We start from the raw sequence: 16,913 nt of genomic DNA on the forward strand, positions 1-16,913 counted from the left end.
TTAATCCTGAAGCTTTAGAACTTTTAAGTTCAACAGAAAATTCATATTTTTGAAAGTATGAGCAACTTAAATCTCTTCATTGGTATATTTGAATACCTAAAGCAATGCTCATCTCATATTTTACATAGCGTAATTGTATAGTGTGATGGAAGCAATTCAGTATATATTTTCAAATTATATTGGCTTTACTACCAGTATATTCTGATGCATTTTTCACTCCATTGAAGATTTTAATAGAAGTTGACCACCTACAAGGCGTGGCGACTCCATATCTTCAAATTAAAGGGACAAATAAAGACATAGTTTCCTCTGCTGGTTCTGCACTCAGTTTGGATGGTTCATACACAACAAAGGTTTGGTTAGAAGTCTTCAGTCAATCCATGGAAAGCATATGCATATATCTAACTTATTTCCTGTATTTATTCAGTTTCATGGTTTCTTTCTGATTTGCAGAGCTATCTTCAAATTATTTTGGAGAGCTTACCAGCTGATGAAAATGTTTCGGTTGGTATTCACAATCAACAAGCTGCAAGGCTGCAGGAACTGGTTGAGTTCATCCAGTCTCAGGTATGTTTTCTGTAGATGCCTACGTATGTTCACTTTGTGTACAACATACATGGAACCTTTCTTGATAAGCTATTTGTGAGGGTAGTAATAATATTGGTGCAATGGCCTGCAACTGAGAATACTTGTTTGTCTGCATTCATCTACTGTATTTCATGATGCAAGTGGGTCAATTTTGGGTCAACCAGTGCCAAACCTACTCAACCCAATCCAAAATTATAAGCAATTGGTTGACCAAATACAATTACCCAAACATCATTGGGTTACCCAAAAAAACACTATACCTGGATGTAGCTGGAGATGATGAAGCCACCTTTCTTCTCACCAGACATGTCGAAGCGGCAGCATGAAGGTCACCACGTACGTTTTCTCGGCGATGAGCTCAATATCCATGCCATGGTCACCTGGAAAGTGCCGTGGTCCTCACGCCGCCGATCGCCTGGCGTCATGCTGTCCGGCATGCTGCTGCCAACCTCCGCCACCGCTATCCTGCATACCGCTGCTGCCGCAGGGTCAGGCTCGCTATCGTTGACCTCGCCAGTCTCTCCCAGCGCGCCCCATTGTGTTGGACATCGGTGCGAGAGTTGGATTCTTCTCGATAGATGGACATACGAAGATGACGCTATGCGAAACCCGGTGGGTAACCCAATGGCCCATGGTGTCATATCCAATTTGACACCAGATATTAGTGGGTTGGCCCTATAGAGTTTCGGCACTGAAATTTCAAAATTGGGTAATGGGTCACTGGGTCACCCAATCTAATCTGCATCCTGAACTATATTGTTTCAATTAACATACAAGGAATGGCATTAGATAAACGAAGCTAATTTGGAGGTCTCAAACTTGTGGGATTATACTAGTACCTCTACCTCCAGTCAAGTTTACTTGATGTTTCAGACATGAAAATCAAGCTGAAGACAAGCTGTTTTCCCTGTCTGAAACATCAAGCATACTTGACTGGCGGGAGTACTAGTTCATGAAGAAAAAAAAAGAGTATTTTTGGGGAGCAAACTACACTTTATAAATTTGCAAGCTGAACAATTTATGAAGCTCCTATGCAATTTTCTCTAAGTAAAATCTTCTTTCTGGTAATTTGTACCTTATATGTAAATGTGGCATGGTGGTTATATTGTCAGTGTAGCGAGGTAGAGAGAGATGGGAACCACCGCTCACCCTAATCGGGGGGGGGGGGGGGGGGGGGGGACCTTTCATTATATAGGCCGGATGGCTTGGAGTAGAAGTTGTACATGCCCAATATGGGCCAAGTATATACATACACAATATACATGCCTATACATGCCTAATAGTCAGGTTACTTCATTTTGGACCTTTTAAACATGCTTACACACCGATATCCTTTTGTTGTTTAAATCTGTGTAGCATTCTATTTCTATCTAGTTATTACGGCTGGAAGCTTCACATTTCTAAGGCATAGAATTGGCTGGTTTTCTGCCTCCCACCAGTTTGCTGGAAGTTGCACAGATTGATTATCCTAGGAACTTGACTTGGCTGCATTTCTGTTATAAATTACAGATAAAAATTATTCTGAATTTAGTGTCCAGCAAATGACTGGTTTAACAAGGAATCAGATATTTTCCTGCCAGTTCTTGGAAGCTGAAACCATATTCCCAACTGAGAAAATAGCAGACAACTCAATTCTGTTTGTCCTCTTTAGTGTATATTAACAGGTACCGAGTGGCCTCATCTGGCCCTCTAAAATGTACAAGGTTATTGAGCTCGTCAACATAGCAGACCACTCAATTCTATCTCTTATTGTATGTACACAAGGGTAAACAGGTGTGTTAGACAGGAGTATTAGCCCTGTAGGGCCGGCCCATGTGGGCTGTGTGCCCGACCTGTTGCCGTGGCTAGGTTTTATGGATCTGTTGATAGGATAAGGTGCTGATTCTATAAACCATCCCTAGGGTTTCCTAGCATATATATTGTACCCCTTGTACTCTCTATCAATCAATCCAGTTTTGCCTCTCCAATTCTTCTTTCATGGTATAACGAGTCCATCACGGTCCGTGACCTAATTCGCTTCCGCCCACGCGCGCCTCCCGGGCTGCGCCCTGCGCGCCTTCACCGGCCACGCTCTTCCTCCCCGGCACGCCCCTCCGGCCAAGCCCTACCCCTGCGCGCCTTCCCTGGCCGCATCGCCTCTCCCGCATCCCGCGATGGCCGGCTCTTCCTCGACCTCCCCGACCGCCGCCGCTGCCGCGAAGGACACCGCCGCGGACCCTGCTGCCTCTTCCCCCGACGCGGCCGCCGTGGCGGTCGACGCCGACGCCACCGCGCGCCTCCGCGTGGCCAAGAGGAAGACGGCGTGCCACGCAGCCCTAGAGGGCGCCTCTGCCGCCGCAAAGGAGGCACAGGCCGCCACTCAAGAGCGCGAGGCCGCTGCGGCCTGCGAGCACGACGCCCTGGCTCGCGCCGAGAGAGAGCACGCGGCCGCCAGCGACCCTGACTCCGGCGATGACTTCTCCGACGAGGACCCAGACCCCTCTAATCACGACGCAGAGGTCCCAACCACCGCGATCTTCGTCAGGCGCTCCTCCACGAAGCTGCCGCGCTCGCCAACCTCCACGCCCAGGCAGTCGCCGTTCAGAACATCCGATCCCTGATCCCGGTTGTTCTCGACCTCTCTGCTGGCAACTACAACCGGTGGCGCGACCAGTTTCTTCTCACTATCGGGAAGTACTCTTTGCAGGACCATGTCTTGCAGAATGACCCGGCGCCCTCCTTCCCCGACTAGCAGCGCATGGACTGCGTCGTCAAGTCGTGGATTTTCGGCACCATCACCAATGACCTGGCTGCCTCCATCTCCGCACGCGACTCCACCGCTCGCGTCGCCTGGCTTGCTGTTGAGTCCCAGTTCCTCAACAGCAAGGAGACGTGCGCCCTACTTCTCGAGGCGAAGTTCCGCAACTTCATCCAGGGCGATCTGTCGGTCGCCGAGTACTGCAAGGAGATGAAGCGCATGGCGGACATGCTCGAGGACTTGCGAGACCGTCACCGACCGCACCCTCGTCCAAAACGTCATCCGCGGTCTGAACTAGCGATTCAAGACCGTCGGGATGCATCTTCGCTGGGGGCGCCCCTTCCCCACCTTTGTTGACGCGACGGCTGGTCTCCTCGAGGAGATGACGATGGAGCACCACTCGACGCAGGCAAAGGCTCTGGCAGCTTCTACCGCCCCCCCTCGGGCCCCCACCTCGGAGACTGGCGGCTCAGGCTCCGGCGGCGCTGCTACGCAGGGCTCTTTCTTTACTCCGCCGGCCAAGAGCCGCCGCAGCCGCGACGGCGGCAAGGGCTCTGGCGGCCAGGGCTACTCTGGCCAGGCTTCGGGAGGTCCGGGCTCCCAACCGATTGCCTCTAGCAATGGCCAGAACCGCACCACGGTTTCCTAACCGTCCTTCTACAACCCGTGGACCGGCACCATTCAGATGTGTCCCAGTCCGCGGCCTCCACTGGCGCCCCTGCCTGCGCGCCCTCCCCAGCAGGCTCTCCTGGCGCAGCAGCACCCCTAGCAGTCGGCGACGCCCCGCGCGCCCATGGAGCATGCTGCCTAGTGGTCTGCGCTGCCCCCCGGCTTCTTCCCCTCGTCGGTTGGTCCCTCGTCCTGGGATCAGCAGTCTCTGGCATCGATGTTCAGCACCATGGCGCTGAATCGGCCCCAACAGACCAACGAGTGGTACTTCGACTCAGGTGCTACCTCTCACATGTCTCCTTCCAGTTCTCTCACATATTTCTCCCATGCGGTATCATACCCCTTGTTCAATTGTTGTCGGTAACGGCTCCTTGCTTCCTGTCACATCCACCGGTAATACTGATCTCACTCCTCAGCTTCACCTTAATAATGTTTTGGTGTCACCTCAACTTATTAAGAACCTTATTTCCGTTCGACAGTTTACCATCGATGACAATTGTTCAGTGGAATTTGACCCGTCTGGTTGTTCTGTGAAGGGATCTTCTGTCCCGGAGACTGATCGTCAGGTGCAATAGCTCCAGGCCGTTGTACCCTCTCCGCCTTCCGGTCGCCCACTCCCTCGCCGCCACCACTGAGTCTACCCTCTGGCATCGCCGTCTTGGCCATCCCGGGCAAGAGGCGCTCTCCCAGCTTGCTTCGTCGGGTCTCCCTGCCTGCCGTCACGACACTAGCTCTTCGCTATGCCATGCTTGTCAGCTAGGGCGTCATTTGCGTCTTCTTTTTCCTGTGTCAACATCAAGAGCTACAAATAATTTTGATATTATACATTGTGATTTGTGGACGCCACCTATTCTCAGTGTTTCGGGTTTTAAATATTATTTGGTCATTCTTGATGATTGTTCACATTACTTATGGACGTTTCCTCTTAAACTTAAATCTGACGCCTTCCCGACGATTGCTCACTTTTTTGCCTATGTGTCTACTCAGTTTGGCCGCACCGTGAAGGCAGTCCAGTGCGACAATGGAAAAGAGTTTGACAACTCTAGCTCCCGCACGTTCTTCCTCACTCACGGTGTCCACCTCCGCATGTCATGCCCCTGCACCTCCTCTCAGAACGGTAAGGCCGAGCGCATCATTCGTTCCACTAATAATGTTGTGCGCTCCGTTCTGTTCCAAGCTTCCCTACCCCCTCACTTCTGGGTTGAAGCACTTCAAACAGCTACCCACCTTAACATCTTACCCACCAAAACGCTCGCGTCTGGCACGCCGCATGCCGCTCTCCTCGGCACTGCGCCTACCTATGACCATCTCCGCGTTTTCGGGTGTAAGTGTTATCCTAACATGTCTGCTACTGCTCCCCACAAGCTGTCCCCCCGGTCTGCCCTCTGTGTCTTCCTGGGTTACTCTGCTCATCATAAAGGATACCACTGCCTTGACCTTTCCACCAACCAAGTCATCATCGCACGACATGTCATTTTCGACGAGTCCTTGTTTCCTTATGCCGAGCAGGATCCTTCCCCCTCACCGGCTGACCTTGATTTTTTGGATACTACTGACTATGTGCCAGCACCTATCGGTCCTGTGCATAAGCTTCTGCCTGCAGGTTCTGGTGTTCCTCATCCCGCACAGCCACGTGCGGCTACGCCCGGCACTTCTCCGGCTGGTTCAGCAGCGCTAGATGCGCTCCTAGCCGGCCCTCCCTCGCCCGGCGCGCCCCTGGTCGGCTCGGCGGCTGCCCCACCGTCCGCACGGCCACGTGCGGCTCTTGCCCCTTCGGCGCAGCCACGCGCGGCTCGTGGACCTCCTCCGGGCTTCCCAGCCATACCTGGAATGGCCCCGGAGGGCTCACCGACACCCCAGGCGGTCACGGCGCCCTCTGCGCGCCCTGACCACCTCTTCCAGCAGGTGTACACCCGCCGAGAGCGCCCGGCCCTGGCGCCCGCCGCGGCGCCATCCTCTGGCGCACCTCCCCCGGCGTCCTCCAGTACGACTACGTCCCTGCCTACGGGTGCTGTTGCTGTTCCACCAGTAAGCAACCAGCACCCCATGACCATGCGTGCGAAGAGCGGTGTCCGAGTACCGTCTCTCTTCACCGCCTCTGAGTTGTCTCTAGTGCCCAAGACCTTTCGTAGCGCGCTTGCCGAATCCAACTGGCGCACTGCTATGGAAGTGGAACATGATGCTCTTTTGAAGAACCACACTTGGGATCTCGTGCTGCACCCCCCGCGCGCTAATGTCGTCACCGGCAAGTGGGTCTTCAAGCACAAGTTCAACACCGACGGGTCACTTGAGCGGTACAAGGCCCGCTGGGTTCTTCGTGGGTTCACTCAGCGGCCGGGCATGGATTATTCTGAGACATTCAGCCCGGTTGTGAAGCCTGCTACTGTTCGGACTGTACTCTCCCTGGCCCATCCACCAGCTCGATGTGAAGAATGCTTTCCTTCACGGCACTTTGACCGAGGCAGTTTACTCTATGCAGCCTGCTGGTTTCGAGGACTCTGCTCATCCGGATTTTGTTTGTCAGCTCAACAAGTTCCTCTATGGATTGAAGCAAGCCCCTCATGCCTGGTACAGCCGGTTTGCCACTTATCTTCTGTCTGTGGGGTTCACTGAAGCCAAGTCAGACACGTCGTTGTTCGTCTACAAGCGTGGTTCTGATGTTGCCTACTTACTGCTTTATGTTGATAATATCATCCTCACCGCCTCCTCCACTGAGCTCCTTGGTCGGATCATCTCTGCTCTCCAGCACGAGTTCTCCATGAAGGATCTTGGTGACCTGCACTACTTCGGTATGCAGGTTCAGCGCCGTGATGATGGCATGTTCCTTTCTGAGCAGCAGTACATAGTTGACATCCTAGCTCGTGCTCATATGGCGGATTGCAAGCCTTGTTTGACTCCAGTGGATATGAACCCCAAGGTCTCTGCTGCAGATGGCGCCCCAGTTGCTGGTGCCTCTGAGTTTCGGAGTCTTGCTGGTGCTCTCCAGTACTTGACCTTCGCTCGGCCTGACATCGCTTACGCCGTCCAGCAGGTTTGCCTTCATATGCATGATCCTCGGGAACCTCATCTGACTGCTCTAAAGCGCATTCTTCGCTACGTCAAGGGCACTCTTCACTTGGGACTTCTGCTGCGACCATCCTCTGCTGCTGATCTTGTGGTCTACACCGACGCTGATTGGGATGGTTATCCTGATACGTGCAAGTCCACCTCAGGCTATGCTGTATTCCTCGGTGACAGTCTCATCTCCTGGTCCTCCAAGCATCAGACCACCGTGTCCAGATCCAGTGCTGAGGCCGAGTATCGCGCTGTGGCGAATGGTGTCGCCGAAGCGTCATGGTTGTGCCAGCTTCTACAAGAGCTCCATGCTCCTCTGCGCCGTGCCATGTTGGTCTATTGCGACAACATCAGCGCAGTCTACATGTCCTCCAACCCAGTGCTGCATCAGCGTACCAAACACATTGAAATTGATCTTCACTTCGTCCGGGAACGAGTTGCTATAGGAGATGTTCGTGTTTTGCACATGCCAACTTCCTCTCAGTACGCCGACATCTTCACCAAGGGACTTCCTTCTTCGGTATTTACGGAGTTTCGGTCCAGTCTAAACGTGTGCAGTGGCTGACGATCAGACTGCGGGGGCGTGTTAGACATGAGTATTAGCCTTGTAGGGCCGGCCCATGTGGGCGTTGCGCCCGGCCTGTTGCCGTGGCTAGGTTTTATGGATCTATTGATAGGATAGGCTAGGATCCCTTGATTGGTGCTGATTCTATAAACCATCCCTAGGGTTTCCTAGCCTATATATTGTACCCCTTGTACTCTCTATCAATCAATCCAGTTTTGCCTCTCCAATTTTGCTTTCAAGGTGGCCTCATCTCGGCCTCTAAAATGTGCAATGGCTATTTAGCTCTTCAACAACTGTTTGTCTGATAAAAATCATGGCTTCTTGTCAAATCATTCTCATATATTGAAGTTATCATAATACAGGGAGGGAGCTTCAATTCAGATTCGTCTTCACCTATGCGAGAAATTTCTTCGACAGATAGTGTTCTTGATGATATGCAATCCAGGATAAGGAAGCTTGAGAGATGGAATACAATAAATATGGTATTTTCTATGATTTGAGCGCTAGTGTTCATATAGCTCCAAACAATCAACTGTCTTGGGGTTTGGTACTTTCACATGTAACTTGATTAGTGAAATGATATGTTAGATTAATTTAGCATTATGCATAGTCATGATTCAGCTGTTGATCCAGTTAGTTTTCTTATGCAGGTATTGTGGACTATATTACTATCTGCTCTTGTTGGATATTCGCTTTACCAAAAAAGACGTCACTGACTAAGTGATATGGTTGACCTCGACTGAACAATGATTAATTTTGCTTTGAGCAGTGATCCAAAAGGTTTGAAAAATGACACTAGGTTTGCAATTGCTCTTTCAGAAAGTTGCATATTGATACTATCTTCTATAAATTTGAAGGGTTTTTTGGGGAAACGCTGCGGTGATGTTTCGGTACTGATGATACGGATCATTTGATAGTTTTACTGGTAGGGTAGGACATACAATTCATGGTGTTTGCTGAACTGAAGAAAATCATGCACACCACAGGCACAAAGTAGCTTAGGTGAAGTCCTAAAACAAATAGCATTCCTAACTGTAACTACTGATCTGAGACATGCGAGGTGATGGCCACCCGCTTTCCATCCCAAATGCATGTTTTTCAGCTTGATGACTCCATGTCTGAAATAACAGCTGGAGAAAAGGAAAACCCTAATGCTGAATGTTTAATTCGTATAATCTTTTTCATGTTCATCTTCGCTTAAAAGTGCCTTCTACTTTTTTGTTTTTCAAATATTCTTTTTTGTGCATTGTATAGGTAGGTAGTGCTTAGAATGTGAATTTTTCTTGTTTCATTGTATGTGTCATTGCCTGTGAAATTTCTAAGATTTTTGTATGATTCTTGATTCAGGTCACTGGTTGAACAAAATCTTATGAAAATCTGTTTTGCCCTTTGAATTATGACCGAGTTTGAGTAAACCCTCCTTACAAAACTCGATAACCACGCCCCCAAACTCTAAAATAACTGGATAAATTACTCCCATTGATCATTTCAAAATGGTTTTTAAGGTTGTTTTGTTAATGTGTGCCAATGGACCCCACATGTCATATTCCACCTGACAGAATTATAATCTTTTTAGGGGTTTTTTCACAAGATTTTTATAGTAAAGCACTTAAGGGTGTTCCATAAGATTTCGTATCGAAAAAATTAGTGGTTGATTTCTCACAAGCGGGGCTCGTGGCCTGGCTGCTAGTGGCCATGGCCATAGGTGTGGCCTTGGGTAAGCTAAGGACTATGCCGTTGCTGGGTTGGCCCGTGACGAGGTGTGCCTACCAGCTTTAGGGCTAGTTTGGGAGCCCATATTCCCGGCCTTTTCCCGGCTTTTTCCCCGGGTTGGCAATCCACGTGGGAATCGCTCCCGGCCCAATTTTCCCCACCGTTTGGAAGCCCACCCGCAGGGGGGGGGGCGCAACCCGACCCCACCGTTTTCCCCGGGGACCGCATCCGGGCGTCGCCAGCCGTCCTCCTCCTCGTCCAGGTGCCGCCGGCCGTCCTCCTCCACCGCCGCTCCATCCTCGTCGCTGCTCCGCCTCCCCGTTGGCTGCAACACTCCCGCCCCCTCGGAGGTCTCGATCTACAGCCGTCTCTCTAGCTCGGTCGTCTCTACCTCGTCTTCCTCAGCACCCGTGAGTTGTCCACCACCTCTCCTATGTTGCCTAGGGTTTCTACTCCTATCTCCTCATTCCTAGCACTTGTAGATCTTGCTGCCTTCAAGGACGTCATCTCCAAGATCCACTACGAGATTATTGTCTCCTAACTTTTTTGGATCAGGAAGCCAAAACTAGATAGCAGATTGTGTTGTCAGTAGTTGGGTTGGATAATAGCTTAGCCTTAGCCTGATTTTCATTGACTCTGTTGATGATGTAGAGGATTTTGGTTGCTCTTTTTTCCCCTTCTGATTGTTGATGTAGAGAACCAATTAGATAGTGAATCTTGTAGCATTAACTTTGGTTTGCAATCTATGCTTATTTTAGCTATTGATTGTCAGCTAGAAAAAATTGACTCCTCAAATCAAAGCCCATATTCCAATTGTAGCTGTCTCAAAGTTTGAATTCAAATAGTGTTTTTAGATCACAATCTAATATCATATATTGTTGATAACTTGGAGCACTCAAATTGTTACAGTCCATCTATTGTGAATTGTGACAGCAAGAGTTGAATACAAATTAAGTTGTTTCTAACAGAGGACAGTTGTTTCTATATTTACATGCTATACCACTGGTAGTGGTGAGCTTATGGACTCTGCAGCTGACTTAGTTGCATCAGACTTTGCTCTGCACCATTTCGCTTTTGGAGCTCTTCTTTTGTCTGATGAATATTCTACTTGTGCATAATTCATGCCTCTGTACCACAGCATTGTGCATATATATCTTTTTAAACATATATTACTGGGATACTGGTGAGTTGCTGAAATGGATTTATGAAATATTAGCATCATCCATGCATCCATATTCTGATCTGATTTTTTACTGCAGGGGGGAATAGATAAACTTGACTTTTAATCACTTGATGCTTGCTTATTTAGGTCCATGATCCAAGGTTAGTACGTACTAGGTTTTGATTGAACTGTTGCTAAAATGAGCAACCATACCGTGTCAAAGAAGAGTACATGTTTTTTTCTGCACATATAGCTTGGTGAGAGAGGTGAAAGATTGGGACAATGAGGTGGGTTCTAAATGTCACACCAGCAAAGATCACATCATAAACCACTTTGAATTATTCCAAGGAATAATTTGTCCGCTTTTTAGAGTTAGAAGATGGAGTAGTCTGATTTTTTAGTTTAGAAAGATTTTTTAAAATCAGTCACAAGTTAGGGGAAAAACGGACTTTACTTAAAGAAATAGGGATCATGGAACCTATTAAATTTTGGTAAATCATTAAATGCGTTTTCGAAGAAGTGGTATTAATTGAGAATACAGCATTAAAAACTAGATATTGCTTTGAGATGGAACATAACCGGAGGAATTCCATTGGGTTGAAACTTGACTAGGGAATAATAACACTATACAACGATAATCTGTACTGATCCGATCCGTGTCCGATGCTAATGCTAAGTTTTCTAGCAGTGTCCGACTTCTATAACTGCACATCATTTACATTGCTACCGCCTACCATAGTGACAGTCACCGGCGCGTCATTTCTCCTGGAGCTTGAAGAAAGCCATTAGAGGCGCGTACACCCTATCCCGGGCGTTGATGGCCATGACGAAGTCGGCGTGCGCGTAGTCGGTACTGAACCGTGAGCTTGTCGCCGTCGTGCGACTTGAGTGCCTGGACCAGGTGTCTCACGTCCTGCACGTCCGAGAGGCTGTCCCTGCCGCCGTAGCTGAGGAAGAGCGGGAAGTCGTCGGGGATCGCCGACACGTCGTAGGCCGGCGGCGTCGCCTGCCCGTAGTGCTTCGTGTTGTCCGCTGCGTTGCCGTAGTGGTACTTGGCGATCGTCCCCCGACGGATCACTGTTGTGACCAAAAGCACATTTCATGAATGAACGATATGATGAGTCTTCTTAAAAATATCCTAGTTAGCGCTCACTTTAAGCCAAATGCACCATGTTCTTGGTTGCAGAAGCTTGTGGCTCGTGGGCAAGGAAGAAGATCTGGACAGATGAGTTGTCCACGCAGCAATTGTCACCTGCCCCAAGTTTTTTTTTAAAAGGGCAAAATGCGTGAGTTCTATAGCAAATTGGAGGGCAAAAACGAAACCGATGGCATGCCTATCGTTTACCTGTGAATACTGACATCAGATTGTAGCAATTGATCCCCGGCTGCGAGCATACGTCAGTTACTAGTTTGTGAACAGTTTCCCTGCATGCAGACTTTTTAGCGGTGAATATACTAGGAAGAAAATTTCTGTCCTTCTGAGCAACCGGCTATGTTTAGGTGTAGCGCAGAGTGAGAAGGATTTTTACCCTGTCGGGTCAAACTCGTTCAGTCCCCAACCAGTACAGAGCCTGCAAAAGCACAAGGAACACACGAGAATGAATCGGTAATCAGTGGATCCTTGCCACTTTACGATCTGTCATTGTCATCGGGGGTGTTGTCAGCACTGTCCGGCCTTAATTAAACTTACCTCGCCGAGGAAGACGTCGGCGGCCACCCGCGCGAGCGAGGAGATCTTGTCGAGGTAGGCGATGGGGCTGAGCAGCCCCGCGGAGCGCAGCATCCCCAACTGCTGCTGAGTCGGGGGCTAGACGCCACTTACGACCCGGCGTGTCTCCGTGACCCAGCCAGGGCGACCCGGACGTCGGAACCACTCAGAAAGTCTCAACGACTCAAACTAGGGCTTCAGGGTCAGAGAACCGAGTTGGATCCATATCTTATGGCTATCCCGAGGTAGCTAAGAACTGATATCATAGGGGATCGGTGTAACGAAAATGCTTGCTGAGTGCTCAGGCATTCGGATTGGTCGGGGTGGGCAAATATAACCGAGAACCGAGAACCGAACCGTAAATACCGAGAACCGGAACCGAAAGAACCGGAACCGAGGAAATTCGGTTCTGCTTCGGTTCTTGGTTCTGAGGAACCGAATTTTACTCGGTTCTTCGGTTCTTAAGTTCGGTTAACCGAAGAACCGAGCCCACACAAATTTAGCCCAACTAGTCTATCCAAGGCCCAATCCGGCCCAACTACAAACCCTACCCCGAGTCATCCCCACCTCAGCCGCCTGACTCCCCCCAACCCGCGCGCACCCAGGCGGCCACCCCGCCCGCTCGACTGCTCGACCACGCCGCCAGCCCCCGCAGTCGCCTAGCCCCCGCCTCGCCCCGCTCGACCGCACGGCCACGCATCCGCGCCCCACGGCCCCGACCTCCGACGGCGGCGGGCCCTTGCCTCCCTCCCTCCTGGCACGACCTCGCGGCCGCAAGAGCAACGGCAGCAGCATGCAGCCACGGAACGGTTCGGCGGCGGCGGATCGACGGTGGGGGGCCGCAGGACGGCGTGGCGGAGGCAGATCGACGGTGGGGGGCCGCGGGACGGCGCGGTGGCGGCGGATCGACGACGGGGCCCGCAGGACGGCGCGGCGGCGGCGGATCGACGACGGGGCCCGCGGGACGGCGCGGCGGCGGCGGATCGACGACGGGCCCGCGGGACGGCGCGGCGGGCGGCAGCGGCGGATCGACGACGGGGCCGTGGGACGGCGCGGCGGCGGCGGATCGACGACGGGCCCCGCGGGACGGCGCGGCGGCGGCGGATCGACGACGGGGGGCGCGGGACGGCGCGGCGGCGGCGGATCGACGACGGGGGGCGCAGGACGGCGCGGCGGCGGCGGATCGACGACGGGGGGCGCGGGACGGCGCGGCGGCGAAGCGAGGTGCGGTGGCAGCACCCTCTCCAGTGGACTCGGTAAGTTCGGTAATAACCGGAACTTACCGAACTTGTAAAGAACCGATCGGTCTCTGATTCTTAGGTACCGAACTTGTACAAAACCCGAAGAACCGAACCGATCGGTTCGGGAGGAACCGAATGCCCAGGCCTACGGATTGGTAAGAATAAAAGAGTTCTTTGACCCTCGAAATGCTTCTCCGAAACCTTCCGAGGCTCGGGGGCTACACCCAACGGGTGTGCCCAAGGGTGCATCCCGTTCTGGATCTGCAACAATGACGGACATTTATAATCAGCACCGAAGGACTTCGTCCGGTACGACAAGTTCAACTCAGCCCTCCGGCGCTCGGGGGCTTGACGGAGGTAGATCTATGTACCTCCCTGCCGAGTGGGGTCCCCGAACCCGGGAGACTACCTTGCTCGGTGACTCGGCTACGACTACTCGGCGTGTAGGACTCGGCTGTGCGCGGAACGGATCTTCAGTGGATCAGGATGAGAGGCTCCATCTAGAAGCCCGGATATCTAGGGATCTTAACCAACCTCCTTCCTTGTAAAACAACCCGAGCATATCTTCCTTGTACCCCTACGCCTCCTGGTCTATATAAAGGAGACTTGGGAAGACCCATGGAGACACTTATTTTTCACAGCATTCCATAAACCCTAATACAACCCCCGAACACAGCACGTAGGGTATTACGCTCATCGTGTCCCGAACCTGTCTAAGTCCCTGCGTCTTCGTGTTACCATCGAGCTCTTGGTCCTGAGATCCCCATCTTGAAACTCTACCACCGGGTACACCCCTGGTGGACTGGCTGGAATAGCAATCCGACGGTCATGTTCCGCGATTTCGCAGAACGTGGTCTTGCAATGCCTGTCTCAGAATTCTTCCATGCTCTTCGTCAATTCTGGGGAATTCAATTGCATCATCTTACCCCACAATCCATCTTGCATCTTTCCATATTCACCCATTTTTGCAAAGCATTCCTTGGCATCCTCCCTCATTTCCATCTTTTCCTACATTTCTTCATCCTCGTACCCATTTCGAATGCTAGCAAACCTGTCGTCGTCGGTGGATGTGAGTTAGTACTCCGTCCTGAGACCCGAGACAAGTATTTATCTTATGAATCAGCTGGTAAAGGAGTTGAGTGGAAAAGTTTCTGGTTTCATATCGGGAACTTTGAGTCTCCACTCCCTGAGAGAACTCCTGGCGCCCCCCAAGTCCGAGCATGCTGGATGAGTACTGGACCTGGTGGCGGCCAAGTAACATGCCTTCTTAATGCTATTGCAAAATTGAAGGAGGAAGGAATCATTGGAGACTATGTGGTGTTTTCCTTTGTGAGCCATCGAACACTACAACATACTATTTATTCTGCGACGGAATCATTCTGTCGCAGATCGTTGAAAATCCGTCGCAATTCAGTGTCCGCGACGGTTTCAAATTTCGTTGTTGATTGAGCGTCATTGATTAAATCAATCGACGGATCTTCAAAATTGTCGCGGATTGAAGCGATCCATGACGATTTCTGACTGTCACAGAACAACCTGAAGCCCACTTAGCCCAATCCAAAGCCCACTTTTTGTGACGAAAATAACCGTTGCAGATTGCTACTGACATGGACGATGATGTGGCGCCTACATGGATTATGATGTGGCGCCTACATGGATGATGATATGGCACCTACGTGGATGATGATGTGGCACCTACATGGATGATGACATCACCATAGATCTAGCTTACCAGATGTACACAGCCCAGCCCGTAAAAAAGCAGGCCCACAATTTTTCCAGCCCATTTTAAAATTACAATTCAAGAACATGAAGCCCAATTCCAAAATAACAATTCCATACATCTCCATAATTTTGTACACACAACTAGAGTGAACATAAAGGCATCACATCAAATACATTAAGATCATGTCAAGTTTCCCTCCAGCATTACATTAAAACCATAGAAAATAGATCATCTTAGCGTACAACTTCTTCACTGACAGGCCTAAAGCAACCCCTCTTTGTTCAGTTCTAATTCTCCCAGTTTTTCCTGAATTTAAGAGGCCAAATGTAATATCAGTGTTTATGGCACGAGCTTGAATCTAGTAATTAGCAGTGTATCCATATTGCAAGAACATAGTTTCGGTGTTACAAAAAATATAGTACCTCTGCAATAACCACCAAAAAGCTCATGCATTCAGGATATATAGTTAACTAATCATTTCAAATTTTAAGCACATACTCCCAAATCAACAAGATAGAATCGAACTATTGGGAAATAGATCTACTCCAGAAACACTAACCAGGCAACCAGACAAACATACATCAGTATAGGAGGACAATCAAATTTGTACCTGATTGTCACTGAGCTGAACAAGTGTGAAACTGTTGGCCTACTGCCTCTACTGCTTCCCTGCACAAACACGGAGTCTTTGTCTGCTAGTCTTCTGCATAATCAAACAGGCAGCATACAAATCCATAACCCCAGTTGTATGGCCCAATTCCCCGCAGTGTAATTCAGCAAGGAGCTCGAGTGAGAGATGGAAAGAGATAAAGGAAAATAAGACGGCATGTACTCTGAACAGAAGCTACGAGATGCTTGTCTGACGAACTGCAAACAAAGAAAGAGCACAGCTGCTGCTTGAAGTGAACAGAAAGCTTGCAAGCTGAAGCTAGGAGGCTGCTGCTGCTGCAAGAATACGGACGAAAGGGCTTCTAAATGCTAGAAGAGACCAGCAGCAAAAGCTCTGCAATGCCAGAGACCTGATGCAAGACTCACCGTACGAACAGCAGCGGCCAGCTCTACAAGAATTCCAGGAATACCAACAGAACAACTCGAATCGACAAGAGATTCAAACCGCTACCTCACCACATCATAAGCAAACAGATCCGAGCAGAGGAACCTCAAAAGATTGAGAACTCATCACCAATTTTAGAAATTCATGGAACCCTAGAAAAAAGGGGAAATTTTGGGGAATCATCAAATCTGTGTGTTCAAATGAGAAATTTGCTAATGGATCATCCTAGACTCCATCACAAATATCCTAGCACCGATTTGCCCCTAGAAATCTGCCCCAAATCGCAATCAAAAGAGACGAACGAAAAATCACCGAAAAACACTCAGAAAATAGAGAAAAAGAAAAAAAATGTCCGGCGGGAGGCGGATGACCGCCGGACTCCAGACTGCCGCTGATGTAGGCACCGCTAGCGAAGCCCCAGCCCACGTCGACCTGGAAGGCGATCCTACCGACGTCGAGCTGGCTGCCCCCAAGCGGCTTGTCCCGCGGCTCCTCAAGCCTCCCCGGCAACACCGCCCCCGCTTCACCCCCGGGCCCGGCAGCACATCCGCCTTGCCCCCCGTGGACACAGCCACCGCGGCCACCGAGACAACCCCAGCGCGCGCCGGTGCCGCCTGCCAGGTCGAGGGAGCCAGATAAGGGAGGAGACCGTGGTCCCCGTGGACTGGCGGCCATGAATCTGGGTCCGCAACGGCC

General features: G+C 50.6%; 1 protein-coding gene and 2 long non-coding RNA genes across 5 annotated transcripts in view; 1 reads left to right on the forward strand and 2 right to left on the reverse strand.

Moving 5' to 3' along the window:
- Nucleotides 1-10,087, forward strand: part of LOC120680452 — a 44,388-nt gene extending 34,301 nt beyond the window's left edge. For 2 of the 3 annotated variants that reach the window (XM_039961946.1, XM_039961948.1), the window contains exons 23-27: nt 228-353; nt 454-567; nt 7,976-8,095; nt 8,264-9,736; nt 9,809-10,087. In XM_039961946.1, the coding sequence (XP_039817880.1) occupies nt 228-353; nt 454-567; nt 7,976-8,095; nt 8,264-8,329 (426 nt within the window). In that variant the 3' untranslated portion in view covers nt 8,330-9,736; nt 9,809-10,087. The remainder of the gene's footprint in view (nt 1-227; nt 354-453; nt 568-7,975; nt 8,096-8,263; nt 9,737-9,808) is intronic. The other variant, XM_039961947.1, reaches the window with a different exon arrangement.
- A 926-nt stretch (nt 10,088-11,013) lies between these two features.
- LOC120680453 lies at nt 11,014-13,029 on the reverse strand. The gene is made up of 5 exons (XR_005677675.1): nt 12,179-13,029; nt 12,018-12,059; nt 11,834-11,913; nt 11,642-11,740; nt 11,014-11,565 (listed from the first exon to the last, which is right to left on the reverse strand). It is a non-coding gene; the product is annotated as an uncharacterized LOC120680453 (long non-coding RNA).
- Nucleotides 13,030-15,237: 2,208 nt separating this feature from the next.
- On the reverse strand, nt 15,238-15,921 carry LOC120683402. Its single transcript, XR_005678786.1, has 2 exons — nt 15,774-15,921; nt 15,238-15,469 (listed from the first exon to the last, which is right to left on the reverse strand). It is a non-coding gene; the product is annotated as an uncharacterized LOC120683402 (long non-coding RNA).
- Nucleotides 15,922-16,913: the final 992 nt, after the last annotated feature.

Source organism: Panicum virgatum, chromosome 7N (assembly GCF_016808335.1).
Source record: "Panicum virgatum strain AP13 chromosome 7N, P.virgatum_v5, whole genome shotgun sequence".
Taxonomy (NCBI): Eukaryota; Viridiplantae; Streptophyta; class Magnoliopsida; order Poales; family Poaceae; genus Panicum; species Panicum virgatum.